The sequence below is a fragment of the Ips typographus genome, linkage group LG3, assembly GCF_016097725.1.
Source record: "Ips typographus isolate SLU linkage group LG3, UJ_Ityp_2.0, whole genome shotgun sequence".
Classification (NCBI taxonomy): Eukaryota; Metazoa; Arthropoda; class Insecta; order Coleoptera; family Curculionidae; genus Ips; species Ips typographus.
The window spans coordinates 4925083-4941502 of NC_138424.1; the positions used below are offsets into that span (position 1 = coordinate 4925083).

The 16420-nt window shown below is 35.0% G+C and overlaps 1 protein-coding gene across 6 annotated transcripts in view; it reads left to right on the forward strand.

The window, feature by feature from the left end:
* Positions 1-16420, forward strand: part of ct (homeobox protein, cut) — an 86857-nt gene that overhangs the window by 58649 nt on the left and 11788 nt on the right. For 4 of the 6 annotated variants that reach the window (XM_081976214.1, XM_081976213.1, XM_081976211.1 and 1 more), the window contains exons 3-5: positions 12866-13166; positions 14599-15186; positions 15294-15530. In XM_081976214.1, the coding sequence (XP_081832340.1) occupies positions 12866-13166; positions 14599-15186; positions 15294-15530 (1126 nt within the window). Of the gene's footprint in view, positions 1-8387; positions 8519-12865; positions 13167-14598; positions 15187-15293; positions 15531-16420 lie in introns of those variants that run through there. The other 2 variants (XM_081976216.1, XM_081976215.1) reach the window with 2 other exon arrangements.

The window sequence follows — 16420 nt, forward strand, 5'->3', positions numbered from 1 at the left end:
GTCAAAACTGTCAGACTATAGCTAATCTGGGCTTAAATCTACAAAACCCCCAGTTTAAAATAGTTTTCCTGCAGTATTCGAAACACTACGTGGATTTCAGATTACGGACCATTATTTTGACAGGTATCACGTGACTGCCTAAGTAACTGGCATTATAGTTCCATGTAACAGTTATAACAAACGTCTAAACTGTCAAACTTTAGCTTATCTGGGCATGAATATTCAAAAATCCCAGTTTAAAACAGTTTTCTTTTAGTATTCGAGACAAGATATGGATTTCAGCTTCCTGGCCATAATTTTGACAGTTGTCTCGTCACTATCTAAGTAATTAGTATTCTAGTTTCATATGACAGTTGTAACAAACGTGTAAACTGTCAAACTTTAGCTAATCTGGGCTTAAATCTGCAAAACCTTCAGTTTACGACGACGTTTAAGAACATTTTCAGCTTCTTGACTATTATTTTGACAGTTACCACGTGGTGGTTAAGTGTTTTGGACGCCTAACGTGAGTTTTCACAAAACTTTACACAGGTTTTCACAGGTCTTTTTTTGTTTTTAGTTATTTTTGGTGTGAGTGAACGCACGTCACTGTACTGACGGGAGCTGTAGCATCAGCAACGAAATACGGGTAGAGATCTAATATTTAAATTAGACGTAGGCTTCTCTCTTCTTTCCCCGTTGGCAACCCTTATTCGGATCCGCCGTGATGCGTGTGCCCGTGTGTATTCGTTTTTACCTTTTCTACCCCTTTCGAACGGCCTTAATTAGTAAAAATTTCCGATCTCCAACTTTGAGTCTCCCTCCCCCTCTTCCTCACAGCTCCCTCTCCGGCTGATTGATTGTAGGTCTGAAAGGGTGAGCGTTTTTTTATTTCAATCGTGATCCTGAATTTTTCATATCTCACTTCAGACACGTGATTTCCATTTTTTTCGGGAGGGATTAATTGAGGCCTCCGTGTATTAAGGTTTTATTGTTCCACAGTGTAGTTTACAAGGGAGGGAAAAATCTTACTCCCTCCCGAGTGATCCGTCATAATTAATTCCATCGAGGGTAGCGCGGGGGTGGTGGCATGTGAACAAGGAAAAAAACAAAAAAAAAACAAAACAAACGCTATCTAATCTGATTATATGGCCTACTACGACGGGCTTTATGCCTTATTCTTCGGGGCGATTTTAATTTCGAAAGTGAAATTTATGGTGATTGGGTGAGTTTTAAGTATGACGGCGAAATGAGGGAGAAAAATTTTATTGGTCGCAGCTTCCGTTGCGATGACTTGTTCTCAAACTTTCCTGCTTTTAATGAATAATAATGAAATACGCGATTGTTTTCGAAACTTTATTTATTGACATCCCTGTAGGAGGGAAAAAAACACATCTTCGCGTGCCTAGACCTCACAACATCAGCAATTATTATAGGAAGCTGACGGTTCTTCTGTTGACTTTACCGTTATATAAAACCTTAACATGATCTACAATAAATTCCCTACTGATAAAACCAGTGGCGTACCACGTTAATGATGTACTAGCAAACCAGTAATTTAGCCTTTCAATTTCTGATGTTGATTATCATTACACAACCTATTAAAAGGATTATCGATCGGAAACAGCAGAATTTCGTAAACAGGATGTGAAATAACAAAATAAATTAGCGATCATTAAGTTCAATTAAATTATTATTAAACCGCGTATATCAATATCCACAGCAATTTTAAAGGTGTTTTTTCACCTGAAAGCTCTAAGTAGTGCAAAACTTTCACAATTTCGGTCATTAATTATTATTAACACAAGTGAGTGTCTGTATGCGTGAGAAAAATGTCATTCAAGGTTTTGTTAGAAGCACTAATAATTTAATTTGTCTTTAGGGGTCATTTTTGTTCAAAAAGTTGATAAGTAAATATGACAAATACTGTTGGTCAAACGAGTTGTTTCACGCGAATTTCGACGTTAATGAACGTTTTACTAAATAAACTGCGTTGAACTCAATTTTAATAAGAATTAGTTTGGGTGTTAGGTGTAGTGGTGTTACTTTAATAGAAACAAAAATTTCATTTATTGTCATTACCTACTAGACTCTTTTGTAATAATGGGCGTTTTACCGGTAAGGTAAAGTGAAACTTTCAGGGATAAGTTTAGCAGTTCTTTACGAACATGTTTGCTCTCTTTCAAAGTTTTCGTAACTTTCACCGTTTCTGAAATATTTAGCAAAAACTGGTTTGATGCAATAAATTTTCAAATCAGTTGTGGTTTGAAATTTGAACACCCTGTAACTCAGTTATTTTTGGGAGTTTAGAGAGGTTCAACCACTTAAAAGAACCGTTTTGAGCTCCTCTTTCCAGTGGCGTAGAGTAAAAAAAAATATCTATCTCTATCTATCTATTTTAAAAATTACGTACAGAGTGACAAAAATAGTGAACCCCCATAATTTTCTTGCACATCCTGTATACTGGAAAACCAAACAATCCTGCAAACTTCAGGACTTGGGTTATGAAGTTGATTAGGAACTTTTTTGGTTTCTTGCAATTTTTTTGTAATTTTCACCTTTTTCGAGAAACTGGTTTGGTGCAACCAATATTTAAATCAGTTGAAATTGTCGTGTGGAATTTCAACACGGTTTAAAGGACAGTCAAGGGTAAAATCGCCTGTAAAACCCAGTTGGAGTAAGAAAATTATTATTTTAAGTACATTTTTGGAATCCTCAGTAAATTTCCTATCCGATAACCTGAAAAAACACTACAAAATTAGGTACAGTCAGGCAGAAAAGCGGTGTCAAAGTTTGAGCTGCCAGAAACACAGTTTGAAAGAATAGCTCGGCGCAAAATAACCTGTAAAACTCAGTTGGAGTAAGAAAATTATTATTTTAAGTACATTTTCGGAATCCTCATTAAATTTCCTATCCGATAACCTGAAAAAACACTAGAAAATTTGGTACAGTCAGGCAGAAAAGCGGTGTCAAAGTTTCAACTGCCAGAAACACAGTTTGAAAGAATAGCCAAGCACAAAATCGCCTGTTAAACCCAGTTGGAGTAAGAAAATTATTATTTTAAGCACATTTTTGAAATCCTTATTAAATTTCCTATTCAATAACAATAAAAAAACACTACAAAATTTGGTACAGTCAGGCAGAAAAGCGGTGTCAAAATTTGAGCTGCCAGAAACACAGTTTGAAAGAACAGCCAGGGACAAAATCGCCTGTTAAACCCACTTGGAGTAAGAAAATGGCTGTTTTAAGCTCATTTTTGAAATCCTTATTAAATTTCCTGTTCAATAACCTGAAAAAACATTACAAAATTTGGTACAGTCAGAAAGAAAAGCGGTGTCAAAATTTCGAAACACAGTATTTATAATTTACATTTACCGGTTATTTGTTTGCTTTCATTTTCCATACTTATGGCACTTATGGCGAATCCTGTTGTCTAAGTGATCTATTACATGTTAATTTCAACCATTTTTTTTTAAATTTAGGTTTGGCCCAAAAAATTTCTGTACAAACATATGCTTTCTCCATAAAGAAACGTGTGTGTGTGTCTGATATCTGACGAGAAAGAAAGAATAATTGTCCCTCAGAAATGTTTCAGTTTTCCCTTAGTCTTCATAATTTTGGCAAATCCGGTTGTTGAAGTGATTTTTTTTAGCAAAATTTGGTCGCATACGAATTTGACAGAAACAATAGAGCCATTTTCGTCTGCCATCACTTTCAATACTAATGACAAACCATTTTGATGAAGTGATTTGTTTCAAGCTAATATCGACCACATTGACGGATTTCAAATTTAACAACCACCGCCGAATTCAGTGGAAAAAAAATAGAAAATAGTAAATTGCCTCTTTCCAGCATAGGTAAACCATAAACGGCAATTTTTGATTTAGTATCATAGGTCATTTCAGTTTTCCCAGACTTTGATCAAGTGATTTGTACACCATTTGTGACCATAATAATTGAAAAGAGTAATTTTCTAACATGATTTTTTTTTACGAAAATAGTAATTTAATAATTCATTGTTATTACGTATCATTTTTGTGTCTCATTGCACTCCAAACTTACGACAAATCACGTTGTTCAACCAATTTGTGCCAATCAAATTTGACACTTTCAAACAATTTTTTTAACTATAAGCAACTTGTACGCCACTGGCTCCCTTCGAGACGCAGGAAAAGGGTTTTAAAACAGCGCCGCCACATATTTATAATCAATTATGGAAATGAGTCACTCTAGCAACGCCTCGCTGATGCCGCCGTGTGTACACGTACGAAAATTTCATTAAGATAAACCCAAAAATGTTTGATTTCACCCTTCCCGCTAAAATCGCTCCATGAAAGGGTTGATGTTTATTCCCCCGTACTTTCTGAATGCGTAATTCTTTGTACGGTCAGTCCTGAATATTTAAATTTTTCATTTTTCAGCTTGTTGGTGCAGCTTATCCAGTTTGGTACCGGCGTTGGTGCGGTTTGTCTGTTTTAAAAATAGCTTCGCGAATAGACAAACTAAAATAAATCTGTCAATCAAAATAACCACGCTATCTTTGCAAATTAATGGTTTATTAAAGATTGACGTTTATACGGAAAATGATATCGAACAGTTTTCTCTTGGGGTGGAGGGAAAATTTAACGTCAATTTTAGAGAATTGTTTCGTGGGCTCAATTGGAAATGGATTTCCTATAAACACACAGTGGCGGCGTGTTAGTTTAATGCCCAAAATTTCAAATCAGAGGTTACAGTCCAAAATCAGTTTAATTTTTTCGTTGTTTTTGATATAGCAGAGTGTAATAAACGGAGAGTTTCTGTATGAATTAAAATATTTTTCTAACAAAAAAATACAAACAAAATTGGTATTACGTCACAAAGTTCGATAAAACCATATGATTTCTAATGAAAACCAAGTTGTCATTGCAGTGTTTCTGTCAAACTCTTACATGCTTCTGCATTTCAAAAAAGATGTAGGACAATTGGAGAAGCTTATATTTTTTTCGGCAATTTGACAACCTTGTCAATTTTATCATCTGCGACGTTTTGCATTTAGCGTAAACTCATCAGACAAAAACTTTGACAATGATTTTCACTCTGTCGCCTGAGCGAATAAAACCCAGTAATATGATACAAGTAATGACATAAACGAAGAATAGAAAACGTGGAACAAACAAAGGCACTGCATCCAGTTCCCAGTGCCGTTATAAAGTCCCGGGGAAATTCCGACGAGGAGTAGAAATTGGATCGCGTTTTATATCCTTCAATAAGACAAATTCCTCCATCCACGTATCAAATAAAGTAATCTAGCAAGAAGAGTCGATATAACCCTTCCGGAACACCTCAGCCACGGCATATTAATTCGGATTTCAATTTTGCCAGAGATGCCAGATTTACGGGGGAGACTGGCTAATTACGTTCTGGCAATGTTTCCAGTCGTAGGATTTGGCAGAAAAAAGTGAATGTTGGTTTTTTTTAATCAGAAACGAACCGTTTAAGAACAACGACACATCGGGGACGCATTGTAATTAGTAAAATGGATAAGTGTGGGGTGGGTTTAATGGTAAAAGTCAATCGCGACAAAGGGGAGGTTGAGGGATTGTCTTAGGGGGCTTTGCCGAAGCGTGTAATGGTGAACAAATTAATTAAAAAAACAAACAAACATGTACAGAGTGTTGGAATAAGGTATAAACTGTAAATAAAGCAAATTTTCTTAATATCAAACTGGACCACTGTGTTCAATATACAGTGTGTCCGAGTGATGTATAAAAAGTTTATTTTTGGTTCGCAACCCTTTACTTATCGAGCTACAGGTTGTGTTATATTATAAACACTCAAATTGTCAAAATTTTCAAACAATGCTGCCAATTTGAACATCTCGAAATTCCGTTATTTTGAAAGTTACAGAAGTCTAGTTTGAACCACTGTGTAATAACATGGATTTTTTAGTATTAAATATACCCTGTCAAAAACGTCAACGTCACGTCACGTGACTAATTTTGACAGATGTCAACTGGCCTTTACAGTGTTGCAAGAACATGCAGAATTGAATTTTCAACGTCACGTAACGTATATTTTGCAAATTAAGTTTGAACAACTGTTCTAAATTAAATTTAACAAATGATAAACATTTAAATTACATTTTAAAGTCACGTGACTGTTTTTGACTTGTGTCAGTTAGCTTGGACAGTGTTGCAACCTCTAAAATGGCATAATCAAAGTCACGTGATGTGTCTTTTGCAATTTTAGCTTTACAACTGTCTAAAATAGTCTAAATTTAATTTACCAAATTTTTTAATTTTAAACGACATTTTAAAGGTCACGTGACTAATTTTGACAGATGACAACTAACTTTTACAGTGTTGCAAGAACATGCAGAATTGCATTTTCAACGTCACGTAACGTGTATTTTGCAATTTAAGTTTGAACAACTGTTTAAATTTAATTTACCATTTTTCAAAGTTTAAACTGCGTTTTGAAGTTCACGTGACTGTTTTTGACAATGTCAACTGGCTTTTACAGTGTTGCAAGCTCAAAATTGTATTATTAACGTCACGTAATGTGTATTTTAATTTAAAATTTCAGCTTTTACAACTGTCTAAATTTAATTTACCAAATGATCAGCATTTAAATTACATTTTAAAGCCACGTGACGGTTTTTGACAGGTGTCAGTTGGCTTGGACAGTGTTGCAGGCTCTCAAAAGGCATAATCAAAGTCACGTGATGTGTCTCTTGCAATTTCATCTTTACAACTAAAATAGTCTAAATTTAATTTACCAAATTTTAAATTTTAAACCACATTTTAAACGTCACGTGACTAATTTTGACAGATGTCAACTGGCCTTTACAGTGTTGCATTTTCAACGTCACGTAACGTGTATTTTGCAATTTAAGTTTTTACAACTGTCTAAATTTAATTTACCATTTTTTAAAGTTTAAACATTACGAGGCATTTTGAGCAATAATAGAAGCTTTGGGAGATATTTTAAAGGCATTTCAAGGTATTTTGTATGCAAAAAGGCATTTTGGTGTACAAAAAATTATCGGCGGTCTACCCCTCGATTATGCTACTCTAGTCTGTCAGTTGTCGGAATGACAAAATCAGGCTTAAAAATACAAATTTTTTCAAATTAATACACTTCACGTTAATCAACCATCTTTTTTTATATTTTGTTTGATGTTTTTTGAAAAATTTTTCTTCCACAATTGCTTAAAGGGCTATTTTTACCATTTTTAAACATCTATTTACCTATACCTTTTTGTAACACCCTGTATAAATAACCAACATCATACAAGACCTGATGATGGAAACTCCATCTCTTTTTCATCCCTCACCCCAATGCATCTTTGTCTCATTCATTAGCGACTTGGAATCAGGGATTTCTCTTGGGCTCTTTTCTCTTTATATTTTGAGGGTATAATTATTGATTATCGAGTCTATCTGGATATGTGCGGGGCAGGGGGACGAGGGGGGCGACCCTTGATTAAGCTACATGGAAATCTCACCCCTTTCGGGGGTATCTGAAGGCTGACTGATTGGGCAAAGGCGTGCCGATTAATATTTTTATGGGAAATCGATGATTCCGACGAAGGTTAACAAGACTAATAATAGCATTTGGCACAAGTTGTTAGCTTTGTTCTTAGGGAATGTGTGTTTAAATAAGTCGAGGCAGCGTTGAGTTTGCTACTACACATATAGTCGAACAATGGGTAATAAAAGGAAAAAAAAATAAAACACTCGGTCAGTCATTCATGGGAATCCAGGCATATCAAAACATTGTTAATCACTTTAGGGGAAGAAGCAACCTGTATAAGTTATGCGAATGATTTTTGTTTAAGTTTCTTGAACCGATATGAAACAGACACAGTGGGATATTTAAAAATGATGATGACGAGAACTAATCAAACACGGTGGTTCTGGAAGCCACGTCCGATTGGCTGCAAATATACACAAAGGTGTGGAAATCATCAGCTTTATCAGTAAACTTGTTTGCTTTAATTACAAAACGATTTCGAACGAAAAGCAGTAAAAGTTAAGCCACCTTATTTGCGCAATGATATATTTATTCCTCCAATAAGGGCAATAGACGACGGGCGCCATATTTTATTGCGTACCCAGGGATTATTTCTGTTATCTTCCCCCACATAGCAGTGATTTCTCGATTTTTTTTTCAATGATTTACAATTAAGACAGCAGCGCCGTTATGACAACAACCGTTAAAAACGTTTCAAACTTCTTATATTAAAACCGGGACGTCACTGAACTATTTACAACCCATACCATACAAGGAATATGTATCATATATTTATCTACCAGGTTAAATCAATGTTTACCACTTCAACGTGAATTTTTCATTTTACGCCATGCTTTATCAGGGATTAAATATCAACTCCATTTGCTTTGAGCGCAATAAATTTATTAAGTTTAATTTATTTATAATATCATTTACCTGATATAGCCGAGATTGTAATGTTATTAATAATTATCAGTTATCAAGACAAGTCATTTTAATATCAGTTTTTGATTCGCACGACAAAATGGCGCACCATGATCAAGTAAGTTTTCCTTGTTTTTCTACACTAATCACAATATTGCATTATTTGTTACGTACTTGTCACTGATTTTCACATTAATCACTGTGTAAACTAACCAAAATAAAATTTCTGCTTAAATAATCGATAATCTAAACCTCAGAGTATCTTAAACCAGCTAACAGAAAATGAAGAACACCATGACCAATTTTACCAACACATTAAGGCTAGCTGAAATTGAAGAGTTTTGAATGTGACGGGTAAGATGCAAAATGTCACAGTCAAAAGTTAGCTTAAACCGTTCTTGTTACTAAGCTCGTTTACTGCTGTTTCTTTGTTTTCAACGTCTCTAAAAATAGTGAAAATATCGTCAAAACGATCGAAAGTATCAAGACTAACTTAATTGGTCAATAATATTGTCTTGACAACTAAATTTATTTTAACTGAGTTCCTATCTAGGGAAGTTGAACAATTCCCTTTTTAAGAAGATATAAATCAAAAGTAAAAGTGTTAAGAAAAAGAGTAGAAAAAAGGAACTTCTTCTTCTGCTGCGTGTCCATTAATGGATGTTTCTGATCACATTTGTTCACTCTTCCCTATTACGTATGGTTGCTCTCAGTCCTGTCCACTGCCTAATATTACGGAGCCATAACATCTTTTTCCTGTCGATTCCTCTCTTTCCCTCAATCTTCCCTTTAATTATCAATTGCACGAATTGGTACCTCTCGTTGAGTATTACGTGGCTCAGGTATGCTGTTTTTCAACGTTTAATGGTGTCTAACAGTACGCGGTCTTTATTGATTATTCTCGAGACTTCATCGTTGGTTCTTCTTGCAATCCATGGAATCCTCAGTACACGCCTATAGACCCACATCTCGAATGCTTCCAGATTATGTTCCATGTTATCTGCAATTAGACCTGTGTCGTCCGCATAAAGAATGACCTATACACCATTCTTCTTCTTCACCTTAACTTCTAGGGCTTCCTTTTAAAAGGGTTCAGAATATAAATGGAAAAGAAGTGGGAAGAGAACACACCCTTAAAATTAAAAAGTTGTCCTTAAAAATCCGAGAAGAAATATGAAAGAAGACAAGCTGAAGAAGCAAATTCCAGATGAAGCTGAATCCGGCAAAACTGCTTGTTGAAGTTGCAAAGAAAAAGAAAACTCTACGAAAGAAATCTTCAAAGCTTAAAATAGCTTGATTTGGTAAAGATTTTTAGAAAAAGAACAAGAACATTAAGAAAGCCAAGCTTTAACAAGGAAAAGGACTTAAGTTGGATGAACTGTTTGAATAACCACCCAAATAATGACAAATGTAATTTTGATGAAAAAATCCCAAAGAATATATTGAAGAAATTTCCACTAAAAGTTGGTTTTAAAAAAATGCACCAAGAAAAAAATGTTGTTATTCTAGTTGTGTTGAGGGTAACATACTTTTCAATATTTAATTCTAATATGTTATGCTATCTTAATGAACGTTTAGATCATATATTTGCTCGTATATTTGGTACTTTTCAGGGCTATACAGTATAGAATCACTCTATTTTGTATTAATATATTTTGTATTGCAACTTATAAGCAGACAAAAACAGACTAGCCTAAAGTTCTATGAAGAAACGAGTGAAGATCAGCCGAAAGACATTGAAAGACAAATATTACACACATCCAAACATTTCCATATTTCCAAGTCAAGAAAAACGGTGTCTAAAATCATATAATTGAAAAAGAAAACAGAAACCAAATCCTCTCACAAATCCATCAAAAAGAAGAGATTAATTCAGCGAACAGCATTGAAAAGCAAAGAAAAATCAAAAAGAATATGTAGCTGGCTAAAGAAGAAGAGTTAAAACTTGAAAAAGATGAAGTTGAAGAAATTGTGGTTACCACAATTCTGCAGAAAGAGTTGTTAAAGTACACTATAAAGAAAAGGTCGAAAAGAACCCAAAAAAAAGTAAAGAATAAGGAAAAGTAGATAACATGAAAGGTTGTGCACAAGAAAATCTTATGACAATTTCAAATGAAATACAGAGATGCATAAAACTGGACACAAACCATAAAATCAATGCTTCATTAGATTAGAACTAAAATAATGTTACAAATAAGTAAATAGATACAAAACAATTCAATTAAAAATGTTTTAATAACAAACACAAAGAGCCAGAAAAACTAGTCAAGGAAGTAAATAACAGAAACAGCAAATCAGGTCCATCAGAATATAATTAAAAGAGGCAGAAAAGAATGACAACAAATAACGTTCTGAAGATTCAGAATAAGACCAACAATTTTGATCATTTCTTTAAATTTATTTAAGTTAGGTTTTGTTAGGGGTAAATAAAATAAACTGATATTTTTGTATTACTTGTACTCTGAGTAAAAATTGACCTTAATCCTTTCAGAGTTCTAAAGTTCTAGTAGTTTTTAGATAAATTACAGGAGTTTGGCTATTTCTCTAAAATTGGTTAACTTTAACGGAAAGAGTAAAAAAATTAACAAGTTTTTTGTAAATGCAATACAGGCAAGCAATTTTTGTGTTACATCGTGTAGATCAAAAGTGGCAACAGTTAAAACATTCGAGACTGGAAAACGGCAATAAATATGGAAAACCCAAAAGCTAATCCGAATGGCCGAATCAACAAAACCCTCAAAAACCCCGTCGGGGATGGTTTTTGTCCCCGACTTGCCAAAACTTCCTAATGAGGCAAATCGATGAGCTAATCCGACACCCACGTCGAATTCGTCGCATGCAAAAAGTGGAAGTCACGTCGTTTATCATTTTCGCGATATGTCTGCTAGATGTTTTACAAAATATCGTGTCTCCGGGTATCGATTACGACGAAATAACGATATTAATGCACCCGACCATCACACGCCAAACTGCAATCGATAACTTTAAATTCGCCATCGGGATATCCCCCAGCTAAACAATCAAATTTCCTTCGATTTCCCCCCCAAGCCACCCCTCCGGGGAACCACCATCTCCCTTCCGATTAAATACACCCCTTTCCCGCTTATTAATACTCACAGAACAGACAAAGATAACCAGATAATAAGTACAGAACCGGATTTAAGTTTAAGTGGAGTCGCCCTAACCTAAAGAAAATTAGTAAGTAAGCAAAAAAAAAACTAGTAAGTAGCTGGAACAGATCTAACTCTACTAATGATGATTATTCAAAACTGTTTTTTTAGCTTTAACTGATGTGAAAGAAATGGATTTTAGTGATTTTAATCCTCAAAATCGATATCATTATACAGAGTGTCATATTAAAAAAAAACCTTTTCAATTTGACATTTGACGTCGCCATGGCCAGCACATTTAACGTTTCTTTTGTTCTAATCTTAGTGTTTGTTAGGTTAGGTGCTCTTTAATCATCAATTCAAAAATAATTTTTGATTCTTATCACAGTGTCTTAATTACCAATTTTTTTCTGAAAAATTCCTTCAAAATCATTCAGTGTTGACAATTAATACTTAGGACATACTGTATAAAACATACATACAGACATACAGGGTGTCCCACGACGAAATGCATCGATTTAAGCATTGATGAGTATAAAAACAACTACAAATAGAAAAGTGTTGAAATTTTGATTTAAAGTTTTATCTAATAACGTTTTCGATTTAACACAACATGAACATGATTTGAATGTAATTTTCAAGCTTTTCCACGTGGAAAAGGTCATTTTTTCGCTTTGTGAAGGTTAAATAAGAAATTTGTCCGGTCCTGAACGAAACCAAAGCATATCAATCAATTACTTTATATCGGAAATAAAGACGTTTCTCTAATCGCTCTTCGGTCCTATATTTTGAAGGAATTGATTAATTTGTATGGTTATGCGAGAAGGGAAAACGTTTGTTCCGCCATGGTTTGTAATGTTTTTCCACCTAGTTCCAGTTTAAACAATAAATCTTATCGCAGTCGTCAAGTCAAGAAAAGAACGCGCACCAATAAAAAATCCTTGATCCAAATTAAACTGAAACAGTAAATTTTATTGTTTTATTCTAGAAACGATTTTAATGTCGAGATACGACCCGTTTAAAAATAATAAAAAAAATTAAATGCTAGCAATTTACATAATTCCCCAACAGAAATGTGTAACTAACCTATTGTGTATATTAACGGAGAGATGTTAATGAGATACCAGAGTTTCTAAAATTGTTTATTGTTAACCGAAAATAGGTTATTTATGTAAATTGAATGGTATCATATGCCCAAAAAATTGTGCGTTTAAAATGATTCATTTTACGTAACCTCCTACAGCTTTAAACCCAAATCCAAAAGGATTAAACAACCATAAACATTATCCATTTACGTAGTTTTACCTCACTAAAAGTTAATCCAATTCTGTATTAACGTTAACCGTTTGTTCTAGATTAATCAACTATTGGAAGAAGTCCAAAGGCTGCAAGGATGCATTAGCAGTATAAAGGAATCATCTCTAACCCAAATAGCCAGGCTGGAAGAGCAGCTGGATCAAAAAAGACAGCACATAGTGAGACTAGAGACTAAATTGGAAGCCCAAAAAGACTACGAAGAAGTCAAACGACAAGTGGCTATTTTGAAGTCTGATTTGGTGAACAATCCCCAATGCAAAGACATTGAGTTGCTTCTGGAGAAGACCAAGATCCAGGTGCAAGAGCAACGGGACAAAAGTCCATCCAGGGATAGTGATGGTATGATTTATATTGTTTGTTGTAGGATTTATTTATGTTGCATTAACACTAACCAGTACTAACGAATCTAGTTCCCAATCTCTTCATTCACATGATTTTTTGACTAATAGTTTCCGTTTTTCACGCGCCACCGGCTCTAATTTATAGAGTTTTTTTATTTCTCTAATTAGAAGCCGAAATAAATTTAATATAATTGTTTTCGAGCTCATGAATACTGCGAGAGATAAGGCTGGTTTCGTTTTATTTTCGGCGATTTAATTAGCTATACTTATTGTTTGCGCTCGGGCGGATTATTAGGTATATTTCTCACGTAATTATGATTCTTCGGAGATCGGGCCTCCTGGTCGTTTTCCATTTACTAAATGGAAATTTAAAGTAATCCGCTGGCGGATCGTTAATTTTTTGGGGAAACGGTAATTCACTGATTATGAATCCGAAAGCTTATTCAGAGCGAATCGGTCTATGTATATGACACACACACGTTTTTAAGCTTTACTCGACCAAAGCAAAAAACATCAAATTAATTCAATTTCTATATCAAAAAACATCAGAAGAAGTAAAATTACTTTTCAAGTGTGCCGTTGAATTTGTAAATCAATCAAACTTCACAAAAACACTACTTTTCAAATATTTCCATCTAAAACTTCAGTACTTAACATTTCTTTGTATTTTTCGAAACTAATGAGATAATGAACTTTATCGTTGATTCACTTTATACGAGTTGTTTTGCTCTATCTCAACTTGGTTATTATACTCCAAAATTACCTACGTTTTGGAACCCTCAATATCTCTAAAAATAATTAATCATTCATACACAAGATATTCCATTTAAAATGTTGTTTAATGCTTCTGCACGTCCTACCTAATTGCACATATCTAAATTTATTTTAGTTTTGCTTCCTAACCTCAAAAAACTCAGTATGATTCAACAAACACGATGACAGTGAAAAAGAAGCAGTGGAAAATTGACTTGGCTGTCTTCAATTGAAGATGATTACATGAAAAATGTAAAAATTCTCATTGTCCATTTGTGCCAATCGAGTAACAAACAAGCCCATCAAAACCGCCATACTCGAATAAATCGTTTCTTCGAAACTAGAACAGATTTCATAAAATTAGTTCCCACGTATGACGACATTGCCGAAGAACAATCGCTCTCCAAACTGGTAACAATATAAGTTAGTTGTTTCACAAAACCGCGGCAATAAAAATAATAAAACAGTTGCTCAACCCGTAAGTCGCGCTGAAGAAATTGAAAGTGGAGGCCACCCCGCTGACCCGAAACGTTCTCTATCGATTTTTCTCGGCCGGTAGCGTGACCCGCGATCCTAATCGCCCACTTCACATACTTATATTGAAAAATCACTTTTTGCAATCGTTGTTTTTTAGTCAGCAACTAACCACCCTCTGTAACTAACAACGTTATTTCCAGGGGTGACCGATCATCATCAATCGACTCTACCACCACCCTCAGCTTTACCCTGTGTGTCCCCACCCACCGCCCTTCCGCACCCTTTCCAAAACGTAGACACGTTCGGCAGCCTGCTGGGCGAAGAGATCGTCTCCTCTTGGAGGAAAAACATAGAGACTCACCAAAAATCACCTTCCGTAGATGGTCTGATAACCAAGAGCACCACGCCGCTGTTGGAGAGCAACGTGGAGAAGAGCAGCGCGGCGTCCACTCCCCAACCATTAGACCACAGTCCTCCAAGTGAAAATCCAATGGTCAATGGCAACCCTAAAAGTCCGCACGAGGACAACAACAATCACAACAACCACAACAATAACATTCCGTTGGCGGCCACCTTCAGTTTCTTAAGGTCAGAGGATGCTTTAAAGAGCCCTTACCGGTTTGAGGAGCATCGACCACCTTTTAAATTTGCTGAAGAGCTAGGGATGGCGCCTGGATCGATGGTGGGCCGTTTAGGCGAAAGTTTAATACCAAAAGGCGATCCCATGGAGGCGAAACTGCAAGAAATGCTGAGGTATAACATGGACAAGTATGCTTCACAGAACTTAGGTAAGTTAAGGGGTTTTCTAGTTACTATTTCCTTCAACTTCTTGTGCTGATTTGGGTGCTTTATAGACTAAATGATCAAAAATAATATAGAGTTTCTATTATTCCAGACACCCTTCACATAGCTCGTAGAGTGCGAGAACTGCTCTCCATTCACAATATCGGCCAAAGACTATTTGCCAAATACATCCTAGGATTGTCCCAAGGTACAGTTTCGGAACTGTTGTCCAAGCCAAAACCTTGGGATAAGCTGACCGAAAAGGGCCGGGACAGTTACAGGAAAATGCACGCTTGGGCATGTGATGAGAACGCCATCATGTTGTTGAAAAGCTTAATACCAAAGAAAGGTGAGGAGCTACTTGGTATTAGTTTAATTTTAAATTTAACTTGCTAAATGTACGATTGAGTGAGTGGTTTATTTAAAATATTTAGTTTCCAAAGACAATTTCTGTACAGAAAGGTTTGAATATTTGGATTTTGATGACGAATGCCACAGTGCTGTCACGTATAACGTTTTTCTGCAATGGACAGGAAATTGTGATTATCTTATGGAATACCCTATAATTTAGTTAATTACAGCATTTATCGTCTCAAGTAAAGTATCCAAATCTGAATGTTTTACCTGACTCAGTCAGTGAAATGGATCAATAACAGAGATTTCTAAAAATTGAGCATTGATTGACGTGAATCTATGTGGGAGGACATTCAAAACTTTCTGAATAATGAAAAGAAACAATTCTTGACATTCGACTATAATTACATTAAATACGAAACATTTTGTTTCGCATTTAGCTGGATTCGAACCAACGACCTCTACCTTTCCGGTTTTTTCACTGAGCTAGGAAGCACATTGGTTTTGCTTGGCCTACCGGAGACTGTTGGTTCGAATCCAGCTGAATGCAACATTTTTACCTAATTTTTAATTTATATCCCAACGACAAATATTACATATATCCTTTTATTCCGTATATTTACCGATCGTGGTGATCATTCAGTAGTTTCTCTGCGTCCAATCAATCTTGCTGAAACCATTTTTCATAGTTTAATGTTTGGTTATCGCTTAGAATTTAGAATACATTATGTATTTCAATTTGATTTGAAGATTTGGTGACTTAAATTCATATTTATTGCTATTTAAATCGTCATCGATGAAGAATGAATCAATTTAACAAACATTTACCTTCCGTGAATATGGCATTCAAGTTTCCAGTGTAAAACAATAATGTTTTCTTTCCCA